Raw genomic sequence first — 12,809 nt, forward strand, 5'->3', positions numbered from 1 at the left:
TTTTTTTTTTTTTTTTGAGAAGGAGTTTTGCTCTGTCACCCAGGATGGAGTGCAGTGGCACAATCTTGGCTGATCTTGGCTTACTGCAACCTCCGCCTCCTGGGTTCAAGCGATTCTCCTGCCTCAGCCTCCCGAGTAGCTGGGATTACAGGTGTGCATCACCACTCCCGGCTAATTTTTGTATTTTTAGTAGAGATGGGGTTTCACCATGTTGGTCAGGTGGGTTTCACCATGTTGGTCAGGCGGGTTTCACCATGTTGGTCAAGCTGGTCTCAAACTCCTGACCTTGTGATTCACCCACCTCAGCCTCCCAAAGTGCTGGGATTACAGGCGTGAGCCACTGCGCCCGGCTAGGGATTCTTTAGCTATAGAACTATCTACCCTTAGATCCTATTTTTCCTTCTTCTATAGGTTAAAGAGGAAGAGACTCTGGCAAATAAAAAATACACCCAAGTCATGAATGAAAAAAGGAAAAAAGTTAACTGTGTCCATAAATGCATCACTAAGGTGTGCTGAGGAACCCTGTCTTTCTCCCTAAGATTCCCCCTACAATGCTTTTATAGGACACTGGACAAACTGTTTAACTTCTCCGGCCTGTAAAATGTGGGGAGTGAACTGAACAACCTTGAAAATGCTCCAGTTCTAACACTATATGGATTCCAACTCAATCTAAAAGCCTTAACCAAAAGCAACAACAGGGTTTTGGGCAAGTGGGATAGAAAAGGCCAACAATGGCTGGGCACGGTGGCTCATACCTGTAATCCCAGCACTTTGGGAGGCCGAGGTGGGCGGATCACCTGAGGTTGGGAGTTTGAGACCAGCCTGCCCAGCACGGTGAAACCTCATCTCTATTAAAAATACAGGAAAAAAAAAAAAATTAGCCGGGTGTGGTGGTGCATGCCTGTAATCCCAGCTACTTCATGCCTCCATGCACTCCAGCCTGGGCGACAAGAGCAAAACTCCGTCTCAAAAAAAAAAAAAGGCCAACAAGATTGATGAAGGTGTGCACCATAGCTGGTTTTAACCAACAGGACCATTCCACTGTGTCCTATCTACTCTACAGATAACGATTCAACAGACAGTTGGTTCTTTTTTTTGAGACGGAGTCTCACTCTGTTACCCAGGCGGAAGTGCAGTGGCACGATCTCAGCTCACTGCAACCTCCTCCACCTCCTGGGTTTTTTTGAGATGGGGTATCACTCTGCCGCCCAGGTTGGAGTGCAGTGGCATGATCTCGGCTCACTGCAACCTCCACCTCCCAGGTTCAAGTGATTCACCTGCCTCAGCCTCCCCAGTAGCTGGGATTACAGGCATGCACCACCAGGCCGGCTAATTTTTATTTGTATTTTTTGTATTTTTAGTAGAGACAAGGTTTCGCCAGTTGGCCAGGTTGGTCTCAAACTCCTGACCTCAAGTGATCCACCTGCCTTAGCCTCACAAAGTGCTGGGATAACAGGTGTGAGCCACAGCGCCCAGCCAGTTGGTTCTTATTCTTGGTGATCTAAACTACCCTCTCTCCACTTGTTTGTTCTTTTTTTTTCTTTTTCTTTTTTTTTTTTTTTTTGCATCAGAAGCATTTCAATCAATGGTTTTTGAGAGTCTTCTCACACAATGTAGGCGGTTTTGTGTTCTGGAAGAAGTGTCACATCAGACTCCAGCCAACCGGGAGGGAGGGAGGACAGGAGGAAAGGTATGGAGCCAGAGGTTGATGGAGTAACACTGAAAGCTGCAGGCACCGGCAGGAACAGGGACAGCCACCGCTCCAGTTTCCCCATTGACCCTGCGGAAAATGAGTCATGACTCATCTCCTCAAACTTCCTGCAAAAGCCAGCCGAGGGCTTAAAGTAGATAAGAAGCTCCTTATGGCCTACCTTTGTTATTCATTTACTTTAAAGGAAGATGCATCTTTAAGACAACAGCTTCTTTTTTCAGGTATGGTGTTGAGTCTTTTATATCCCACATTAGGAACAGTGTAGCTATCATTTCAGTCACGGCTTCCTGTGCACCACCAGGGCCTTAAAATGCTGAGACAGAGTTATCCACAGGTATGTCAATGTCATCAACTATGAAAATAAATGTGACCAAGTTTTTTTTTTTTTTTTTTGAGATGGAGTCTTGCTCATCGCCCAGGCTGGAGTGCAGTGGCGCGATCTCGGCTCACTGCAAGCTCCGCCTCCCGGGTTCACGCCATTCTCCTGTCTCAGCCTCCCGAGTAGCTGGGACTATAGGCGCCCGCCACTACGCCTGGCTAGTATTTTTTGTGTGTGTGTTTTTAGCAGAGACGGGGTTTCACCGTGTTAGGCAGGATGGTCTCGATCTCCTCGGCCTCCCAAAGTGCTAGGATTACAGGCGTGAGCCACCGCGCCCAGCCAATGTGACCAAGTTTTAAAGGCAAGTGTCCACAGTCAAAGAAGGAAGGAGGCACTGTGTTGAACTAAATGGGGCAGAGTCAAAATCCCGGGTTCTGGAACCGGCTTGGCCTCCAAGCAACCCGGCTTCCAAGCCTTAGTCCCACTTCTGCAAAGTAATGCTGGTTAGTGAGATAATCTCCAAAGCTTTGAAGTAAGCTCTACTTGAGCTTCCACTTTCACAACTTCAAGGTCAACTCCGTACTTAGGAAAGACGATCCATGGCTTAAGAGAGGGCAACAGGCTTGCAAGATGAGGAGGTCCCGTTTCTGTCCAGGGAAAACACGCGGGCCAAAGACGTCTTCTTGTGTAGATACAGTGAGTGACGCTACTACAACTTTTTATTGTTTATTTGCTCATTTTGATGTCCACAGAGCCCAGGTTTCCCACAGCGGACATCCCCCTCCACACTATGGAAGCTTCTCCCTCTCTAGCTTGCTGGGGTGGGGCTATGTCTCCCTGGGTGCCACACACCCTTTAAAGCTGATATCCCCAGGCTTCGCCCTCCCTTGCCTTTCACTTTTCACCTAAGCAAACTAGGCACAAAATATAGGTGATTCTGACCAATTCTGGGCATCTTATTTTCAAAGAAGCAATGGGGAAGTCACTTGGTGAATATGTGCCAGACCCAGTCCTGGGCTCTTTCTATGCTTTATCGAATTTAACCCACACACCCTCCTTATGCAGAAGGTCCTCATAACAAGTTTCTGATAAGGAAACAGACTGGGAGAGGGTGAGTCATTTGCTCAAGGTCACTCAGCTAGCAAGCAGGAGAAGGAACATTTGAACCCAGGTCTCATACTATACAAATCACCCTGTTTCTTTCTTTCTTTCTTTTTTTTTTTTTTTTGAGACAGAGTCTTACTCTGTTGCCCAGGCTGGTGTGCAGTGGCGCAGTCTTGGTTTATCGCAACCTTCACCTCCCAGATTCAAGCAATTCTCCTGCCTCAGCCTCCCGAGTAGCTGGGATTACAGATGCATGCCACCAAGCTTGGCTAATTTTTGTATTTTTAGTAGAGATGGGGGTCTTTTTTTTTTTTTTTTTTTTGAGACGGGGTCTCGCTCTGTTGCCCAGGCTGGAGTGCAGTGGCTGGACTACAAGCTCCGCCTCCCGGGTTTACCCCATTCTCCTGCCTCAGCCTCCCAAGTAGCTGGGACTACAGGCGCCCGCCACCTCGCCCGGCTAGCTTTTTGTATTTTTTAGTAGAGACGGGGTTTCGCCATGTTAGCCAGGGTGGTCTCGATCTCCTGACCTCATGATCCGCCCGTCTCGGCTTCCCAAAGTGCTGGGATTACAGGCTTGAGCCACCACACCCGGCCAAGATGGGGTTTCTACATGTTGGCCAGATGGTCTTGAACTCCTGACCTCAGGTGATCCACCCACTTTGGCCTCCCAAAGTGCTGGGATTACAGGCATGAACCACTCATTTAAAGTATACAATTCAGTGGTTCTCAGTATCTTCACAGATATGTGCAACCATCACTCCAGTCAACTTGAGAATATTTTCATCACCTCAAAAAGAAACCTCATCTCTCTTATCACCTTCCTATCTTTCTACCTGCCAGTACCCTACTCCCAGGTAGGCAAGCACTTCTCAATTTTCTATCTCTATAGACTTCTCCATTCTGGACTTTCACCTAAATGGAACATACAGTGCATGATCTTTGTGACTGGCTTTTTTCACTCAGTGTAACATTTCCGAGGAAAGTCTGTACTATAAACCCCATGGGTTATTGTCTCAGCTAAGGGAACTGTAAGAGGTATGGACAGCACGTCATGTGAAAAGTGCATGATGATACCTCTTTTTAGCAGCAGTAGAGATTACAGGAAGATAAGACCACAGATTTCAGATAAAGGACCCTTGGATCACTTTTCTGTCTTGCTCCTGAAAGTACATATGGGGCAATGGGCAGCAGCAGATACAAGGTTTCAGTCTGACATGACAAAGAACTCAGTGACTCCAATTAGGTCCACAACAGAAAGGGGAGATGACCATATGCAAAGGATGCTCCGGGAGAGCTTATCCCCATGTTGGGTGGGAGGCTGGCTAGTGACCATGATGGCTTGTGACCCTTCCAAGACTTAATTCTATGGTTCTGCCAAATTCACATTAGTATAATTAATGGTTAAAAATAAAAAGTTAGGCTGGGCGTGGTGGCTCATGCCTGTAATCTTAACACTTTGGGAGGCCAAGGCAAGAGGATCACTTGCATTCAGGAGTTTGAGACCAGCCTGAGCAACATGGGAAAACGCTGTCTCTACAAAAAATACAAAAATTAGCTGGGCATGGTGATGCACACCTGTAATCCCAGCTACCTGGGAGGCTAAGTGGGAGGATCGCTTGAGCCTGGGAGGTCAAAGTTGTGGTGAGCTGTGATTGTACCACTGCATGCCAGCCTGGGTGACAGAACAAGATCCTGTTTCAAATAATACGTAAATAATAAAAAGTTGGCTGCTGGGCACATGTCATCAAGACCCCTGAGGCTGTGTCACAGGCACAATAAAGTAAAATAAAAAGTTGGCTGGGTACAGTGGCTTAGATCTGTAATCCCAGCACTTTGGGAAGCCGAGATGAGAGGATCGCTTGAGCCCAGGAATTCAAGAGTCAGCTGGAATAGGCATGAATACCAGCGAAGTATTTGTTTCTATCATTTCCTTGTGGGGATGTGAGACTTCAACAAGTAAAAACTATTCTTTTTTTTTTTTTTTGAGGCAGAGTCTTGCACTGTCGCCCACGCTGGAGTGCAGTGGCGCGATTTTGGCTCACTGCAACCTCCACCTCCCGGATTCAAGTGATTCTCCTGCCTCAGCCTCCTGAGTAGCTGGGATTACTGGTGCCCACCACAACGCCTGGCTAGTTTTTTTCTATTTTTAGTAGAGACGGGGTTTCAACATGTCGGCCAGGCTAGTCTCGAACTCTTGACCTCAGGCAATCTGCCCACCTCAGTCTCCCAAAGCGCTGACATTACAGGCATGAGTTGCCACACTCAACCCCTCATTTAAAAAAAATTTTTTTTTTAGTTTTATAAAAAACAGAGATGGGGTCTTGCTATGTTGCCCAGGCTGGTCTTAAACTCCTGAGCTCAAGCAATCCACCCACCTTGGCCTCCCAAAGTACTAGGATTACAGGCGTGAGCCTTTGCATCTGGCCAGTAATAATTCTTAGAACATCAAAAAAATTCATCCAGTTGAAGCTCCAGATCAGACAGGCTGGTGCTCTCTCACTCTCTATATCTATTTTGAGACAGGGTCTTGTTCTGTTACCCAGGCTGAAGTGCAGTGGCACAGTCTCTGCTCACTGCAACCTCAGCCTCCCAGGCTCAAGTGATCCTCCTGCCCCAGCCTCCCAAGTAGCTAGACTACAGGCGTGGGCCACTATGCCCAGCTAATTTTGTAGTTGTTGTTGTTTTTGAGATGAAGTCTCACTCTGTCTCCAAGGCTGGAGTGCAGTGGCATAATCTCGGCTCACTGCAACCTCTGCCGTTCAGGTTCAAGCAATTCTCCCTCAGCCTCCCAAGTAACTGGGACTACAGAAAGGCATGCGCTACCATGCCTGGCTAAGTTTTATATTTTTAGTAGAGACAGGGTTTCACCATGTTGGCCAGGCTGGTCTCGAACTCCTCACTTCAAGTGATCCGCCTGCCTCAGCCTCCCAAAGTGCTGAGATTACAGGCATGAGCCACTGTGACCAGCCAATTTTTGTATTTATTGTAGAGACAGGGTTTCACCAAGTTGCCCAGGCTGGTCTCGAACTCCTGGGTGCAAGCCATCTGTCCACGTCAGCCTCATAAAGTGCTAGGATTATAGGCATGAGTCATTGTGGCCAGCTTCATATATTCTTTTTTTTTTCTTTTGAGACAGAGTCTGGCTCTGTCAGCCAGGCACGTGTCAGCACAATCTCGGCTCACTGCAACCTCCGTCTCCTGGGCTCAAGCAATTCTCCTGCCTCAGCCTCCCGAGTAGCTGGGATTACAGGTGTGTGCCACTACGTCTGGCTAATTTTTGTATTCTTAATAGAGACAGGGTTTCACCATGTTGGCCAGGCTGGTCATGAACTCCTGACCTCAGGTAATCCACCTGCCTCAGCCTCCCAAAGTGCTGGGATTACAGATGTGAGCCACCGCGCCTGGCCCTGTTCTTATTTGTTACTTGGTTTTAGGATCAGGGTATGGGACTGCATCTTTCCAAATATCAACTCATTTAAAAAAAAAATCTTCTCAGCTGGGCATGGTGGCTCACGCCTGTAATCCCAGCACTTTGGGAGGCTGAAGCAGGCGGATTGCCTGAGGTCAGGAGTTCAAGACCAGTCTGGCCAACATGGTGAAACTCCGTTTCTACTAAAAATACAAAAAAATTAGCCTGGCGTGGTGGCATGCGCCTGTCATCTCAGCTACTTGGGAGGCTAAGGCAGGGGAATTGCTTGAACCAGGGAGGTGAAGGTTGCAGTGAGCCGAGATTGCACCACTGCACTCTAGCCTGGGCGACAGAGCAAGACTCCGTCTCAAAAAGAAAAAAAAAAATCTTCTCAAGAACAAGCATGGTGGCTCATGCCTGTAATCCCAGCTACATGGGAGGCTGAGGCAGAGAACTGCTTGAGCCCGGGAGGTGGAGGTCTCACTGAGCTGAGATCACGCCACTGCACTCCAGCCTGGGTGACAGAGCAAGACTCTCGGAAAAAAAAAAAAGTACTCTAGTTGACTTGATGATTATGACTTTGAGCCAGGGACCGATTATGCAACAATATAACACAATTAGTTTAATACACGAATTTAATCCAATCTGTGAAAAGCATTTTTCTTTTCTTAAAGGGCCATTACATTATAGCAAATAATGTCTATCTCTTGGAAAGGAGCTTTCTTCTGTAGACTATCTTATCTAAGTCTGGCTCTTTTGATAAACATCCACAAATGGCCAAACATTTAAAAGGTATAGAGTTCAACAGTCTGTCTGATTCAGCAATACCAGCTTGACATTACTGATCTCCATTCAACAATTTCAAGTCAATAGGGATTGCCTCATGTGCACTGCTCAGGTCAGGGAGAGAAACAGGGGAGCGGATTCTTGTTCTTTGACAGGGTCAACTGTGGATAATCTTGAAACCTATACTTTGGGAGCAAAATATGTGGTTCTAAATGATCTCTCCTCCTCTTTCTCAAGTGCCCCCAAAAGAACTTGAGAATTCCCTTCATGTTCCTGAAAAGAACTGCGTTAAGGAGGAGAGGAGCAGGAATCAGAAGATGGTTCCAATTCCTTCTCTGGTCCAATTTCCTAGCGATCAAATGGTATTTGACATTGTTCCATTGTCTTTTTGAACCGTTGTTCCTTCCCTAGTAAAATGGAGTAAAAATCGTTTTACTGACTTGCTTACTTCACAGGTTTTTGTGAGGCTCAAACGAGATGGTGTGGATGCCAGTCTCTAAATGAACAAACTGCAGCTCAACTAGAACCTCACCTGCAATAAACACCAGCCCCTTACAAGAGCCCAAAAGCGGCCGGGCGCGGTGGCTCAAGCCTGTAATCCCAGCACTTTGGGAGGCCGAGACGGGTGGATCACGAGGTCAGGAGATCGAGACCATCCTGGCTAACACGGTGAAACCCCCGTCTCTACTAAAAAATACAAAAAACTAGCCGGGCGAGGTGGCGGGCGCCTGTAGTCCCAGCTACTCGGGAGGCTGAGGCAGGAGAATGGCGTAAACCCGGGAGGCGGAGCTTGCAGTGAGCTGAGATCCGGCCACTGCACTCCAGCCTGGGCGACAGCGAAACTCTGTCTCAAAAAAAAAAAAAAAAAAAAAAAAAAAGAGCCCAAAAGCCTCAGCTGAAGAGACAACTGTTTACATGTAACACAGCTTGCTTTCTTCCTCTAATTGGCTGCCTGAGCTCTAACCTATGTTTTAAATTTGTTTTAAGACACAGATTTTATTTGGTCACATGAAAATGCCTTAAATAGGCAATCTATAATTAGTTCTGGCTGAGTCTCATCTCCCAAAGTCACTACTGTTGTCGTCATCTTTTTGCTTTCTTCTTTAATGAACTCTTCCCTTTTTTTTGTCCCAGAACAAGCTTCTCGCTTACATGCCCTTTACAAAGAAAATTTCCCTGGCTGGCTGCCATCGGTTTCTCTGCCCACTTCCATTTTAAGCAGTTTTTTATGAGTGTCCCATCTCTTCTCAAACAAAGGCAGATGGCAAAACTTGCTGGTTTACTTTTAAAGAAAACTTGACCCAGACTGTTATAAGCTAAGAAGAGGCTTTGTGAAGTCACATGGCCTGGATTTACCCATCACCCTCTGATAAGCACTCACAGCTGATTCCTTTGCAAACCCAAGCATCTCACACTGGTTTCATATGGGCCATAGGAAGCGCCTTCCAAAGTCTGATGTGTTCTTCAACATCTATTCCCATGGCAGATGACCCATTTTGACCCAAAGGGCCCCAGAGTTCTCTTTCGGCTCCTGCTAGCTCTGCAAAGCCACAGCACTGCTTTTTCTGTAGGCAGTTAATACTAATGCTAATTCAACAGGAAGTGGTACGGGGGCACAAGAGGCAGGGTGTCTTCCTGTTGCCCAGTTATTTACAAAAAGGCAGATCTTCTCTCCAATACTTCAAACATTCCCCACAGGACTAACATGTGCTCCTTTACAGGTAATGAGCTAATAAATTATTTCTGATCTCAAAGCTGTATAACAACTGAATTTGTTCAAAAGCTTAAAAAGTTGTAGAAATACAGTCTATACTGCCCAGTGCAGCTGCTCAGGCCTGTAATCCCTGAACTTTGGGAGGCCGAGGTAGGTAGATTACTTGAGGTCAGGAGTTCGAGACTAGCCTGGCCAACATGGTGCAATTCCTTCTCTACTAATAATACAAAAATTAGCCGGGCATGGTGGCAGGTGCCTGTAATCCCAGCTACTCAAGAAGCTGAGGCAGGAGAATTGCTTGAACCCAGGAGGCAGAGGTTTCAGTGAGATCACACCACTGTACTCCAGCCTGGGTGACAGAGCGAGACTCCAACTCAAAAAAAAAAAAAAGATAAATAGACCAGGTGCAGTGGCTCACACCTATAATCCCAGCACTTTGGGAGGCCGAGGTGGGCGGATCATCTGACGTCAGGAGTTCGAGACCAGCCTGGCCAACATGGTGAAACCCCGTTTCGACTAAAAATACAAAAAAAAAAAAAAAAATTAGCCGGGTGTGGTGGCACACGCCTGTAGTCCCAGCGTGCCTGTAGTCCAAAGGGGGCTGAGGCAGGAGAATCACTTGAACCCAGGAGGAGAAGGCTGCAGTGAGCTGAGACCGAGACCGTGTCATTGTACTCCCGCTTGGGCAACAAAGGTGAAACTCTATCTCAGAAAAGTAATAATAATAATAATAGATAAATAAATGAAATACACTCTACACTAAACCCACACACCAAAAGAATAAAGAAGAAATGCTTCGTATCATGGAACTTAGATCTGTCATAGAGTCAAAGATTTTAGAGCCAAAGTGACCCCAAGGGGCTAGGCTCTCTGGTTAATAAAAGTTTTCTTTCAAAACCAGAAAGAAAAATGATCACTTTCACCTTATTTGCCCCGAGAAATTCACCACTAAAAAGACAGATTAGGATCAATATCAGATGTGCCTCGAATCTCGAGAACACTGTGACTCTAGTTGAGGCACAAAGCATGGGATAACATTTAACATGCTCCCATAGCCAGATGTTCTCAATGTGCCTGGCAGCAATGCCAAGTGGGTAGGTTTGAAACAGAAAATTCCTATCTTTTCTTTTCTTTCTTTTTCTTTCTTTTTTTTTTTTTTTGAGATGGAGTTTCACTCTTGTTGCCCAGGCTGGACTGCAATGGCGCAATCTCCGCTCATAGCAACCTCCGCCTCCCGGGTTCAAGCGATTCTCCTGCCTCAGCCTCCCTAGTAGCTGGGATTACAGGCATGCGCCACCACGCCCAGCTAATTTTGTATTTTTAGTAGAGACGGGGTTTCTCCATGTTGGTCAGGTTGGTCTCAAACTCCCGACCTCAGGTGATCCACCCGGCTCGGCCTCCCAGGAAGTGCTGGGATTACAGGCGTGAGCCACTGTGCCCAGCCAGCCATTCTATCTTTTCAAGTGAGTATTCATCAGATACATACAGGAAAATCTCTGGTTCACAATACTATTTTGTGTAAAACTGACTGGAAACATTTTTTTTTTTTTTTTAAACTAGTCTCTAGCCGGGTGCAGTGGCTCACGCCTGTAATCCCAACACTTTGTGAGGCCAAGGCAGGTGGATCACCTGAGGTTAGGAGCCCGAGACCAACCTGGCCAACATGGTGAAAACCCGTCTCTACTAAAAATACAAAAATTAGCTGTGTATGGTGGCATGTGCCTGTAATCCCAGTTACTGGGGAGGCTGAGGCAGGAGAATTTCTTGCACCCAGGAGGCGGAGGCTGCAGTGAGCCGAGATCGCACCACTGCACTCCAGCCTGGGAGACAGAACCAGACTCTGTCTCGAAACAAACAAACAAAAAAAAACCTTGTCTCTAAATCTCTTGGACTTAACTCAACAATTCTATATTGCGTAGTGTTACTCTTGGTCCTCCTAGGCTGATCCTAATAGTTACGGCTCAACACCTTGGATGTTGATCCAATAATCTTGAACATGAGTTAACAACACCTATGGGCCGGGCGCGGTGGCGCAAGCCTGTAATCCCAGCACTTTGGGAGGCCGAGATGGGCGGATCACGAGGTCAGGAGATCGAGACCATCCTGGCTAATACGGTGAAACCCCGTCTCTACTAAAAATACAAAAACTAGCTGGGCGAGGTGGCGGGCGCCTGTAGTCTCAGCTACTGGGGAGGCTGAGGCAGGAAAATGGCATAAACCCGGGAGGCGGAGCTTGCAGTGAGCTGAGATCCGGCCACTGCACTCCAGTCAGGGCGACAGAGCAAGACTCCGCCTCAAACAACAACAACAACAACAACAACAACAACAACAACACCTATGTACACCCAACAAATTGGTTTAATTCATTGGCGGTTTACCAGATTCTTTTCATACTTGGCTGTGAGATTCTCTAATTGTCGCGTGTACAAATAGACCAAACTAACTCAGCAGAGAAACAGGTTCTTAGGTAAAGTACTCAGGAGTCCTCTTCCAGGTTGTAAATCAGGCTAAGCCACAGTAAATGAAATACTTGGGAAAATGGCAGCTACACCTGCCAAGTCAGACTGAAGGGGAAGAAACAGAAGGTAAAAAAACAGCCTCTGCTCTGAGGTTCTCATACAGAAAGGCCAGCACTTCTCTTCCTGGCAGGCCCAGGGATGACCATTTCTCTGCGCCCCTATTCCCACACCTCGGTCAAGAGCCCACAACAGTAACAATCTCGCTTTGACTTTCAGAAAAAAAAATTCCTCCAGATTCTTTCACTTCATCCACACTCTAACCCGCAGGGATCACGATCCCATTTTCTGGATAAATAGGGCAATGGGGATGAGCCTAAACCACGAGAACTGTCAGTCTTCACCGCCCACGTCCACACGGATCAGCCTGAAACCCCAATACCAATTTTTTTTTTCAACTCCCACATGTTCCTGAGAGGAACCAGATCAGGGCCCACGGCTGGCATGGAAACGAGAGGGAAAGGAGGGGGTGCTGCTGGGGACCGATGGATGAACCCATCCATGGGTGAAGGGAGCGTCCAGCTTGGCCTCGAGGTCAGGAGGTGACAAAGGCACACTCCTGAGCCTTCTACTCTGGGGAAAGCCCGGGCAAGAAAGGGCTTTTCGCTCATCAGAAAGCCCAGAGGGTGCCCACCTGTGTCCACGAAGAACCCGGCTCAAGCACCCAAAGAAGTCAGGAAGGAGCCCCACTCCCAACAGGGCATAAGTGGGGTGTCCCTCAGTGAGTCACGGTGCATCCTTCCTCTGGACAGTGGGGGTCCCGCCCAGCCCAAGGGGCCGTCCCCCGAGACCTGTCACCAGCGACCCAGACCTGTCACCCGGCCCTCGAGGGCCTCCCTCCCCGCCGGTGCTGAGGATGCGCGCAGCCTACCTGGAGCTCGCCCTCCGTGCGGTGCAGTCCCAGGCGCCGCAGCCCCACCGCCAGGTCGTTGACACACAGGCCGCCGTCCCGGTTGACGTCGAGCGTCTGAAAGAGTCTCCACAGGCGCAGCCGGTGGTCCGGGTCCCCGCAGATAGCGCCGCCGCAGGGGTCCCCCACGGACGCCGGCGACGAGGCAGACGAAGAGGCGGCGGCGGCGGCGTCCGGCGACGGGGAGGCCACACAGCGGCACAACACACTGCTCACCATCGGGTGCGAGGCAGGGGCTCCGGGCGCTGGCGGGGGCTGGGGCGGCGGGCCGGAGGCGACCGTGCGGAAGACACGCCAGGCGCTCTGGAGCTGCGAGCGCGGGCTCTGAGACGCCGGCAAG

At 48.3% G+C, this 12,809-nt stretch overlaps 1 protein-coding gene across 1 annotated transcript in view; it reads right to left on the minus strand.

Moving 5' to 3' along the window:
• Positions 1-12,809, minus strand: part of SLC25A25 (solute carrier family 25 member 25) — a 47,155-nt gene extending 34,346 nt beyond the window's left edge. Inside the window, exon 1 of the mRNA XM_023217061.2 lies at positions 12,431-12,809. Coding sequence (XP_023072829.1) covers positions 12,431-12,688 — 258 coding nt within the window. The 5' untranslated portion in view covers positions 12,689-12,809. The remainder of the gene's footprint in view (positions 1-12,430) is intronic.

The sequence above is a fragment of the Piliocolobus tephrosceles genome, chromosome 14 (assembly GCF_002776525.5).
Source record: "Piliocolobus tephrosceles isolate RC106 chromosome 14, ASM277652v3, whole genome shotgun sequence".
NCBI lineage: Eukaryota > Metazoa > Chordata > Mammalia > Primates > Cercopithecidae > Piliocolobus > Piliocolobus tephrosceles.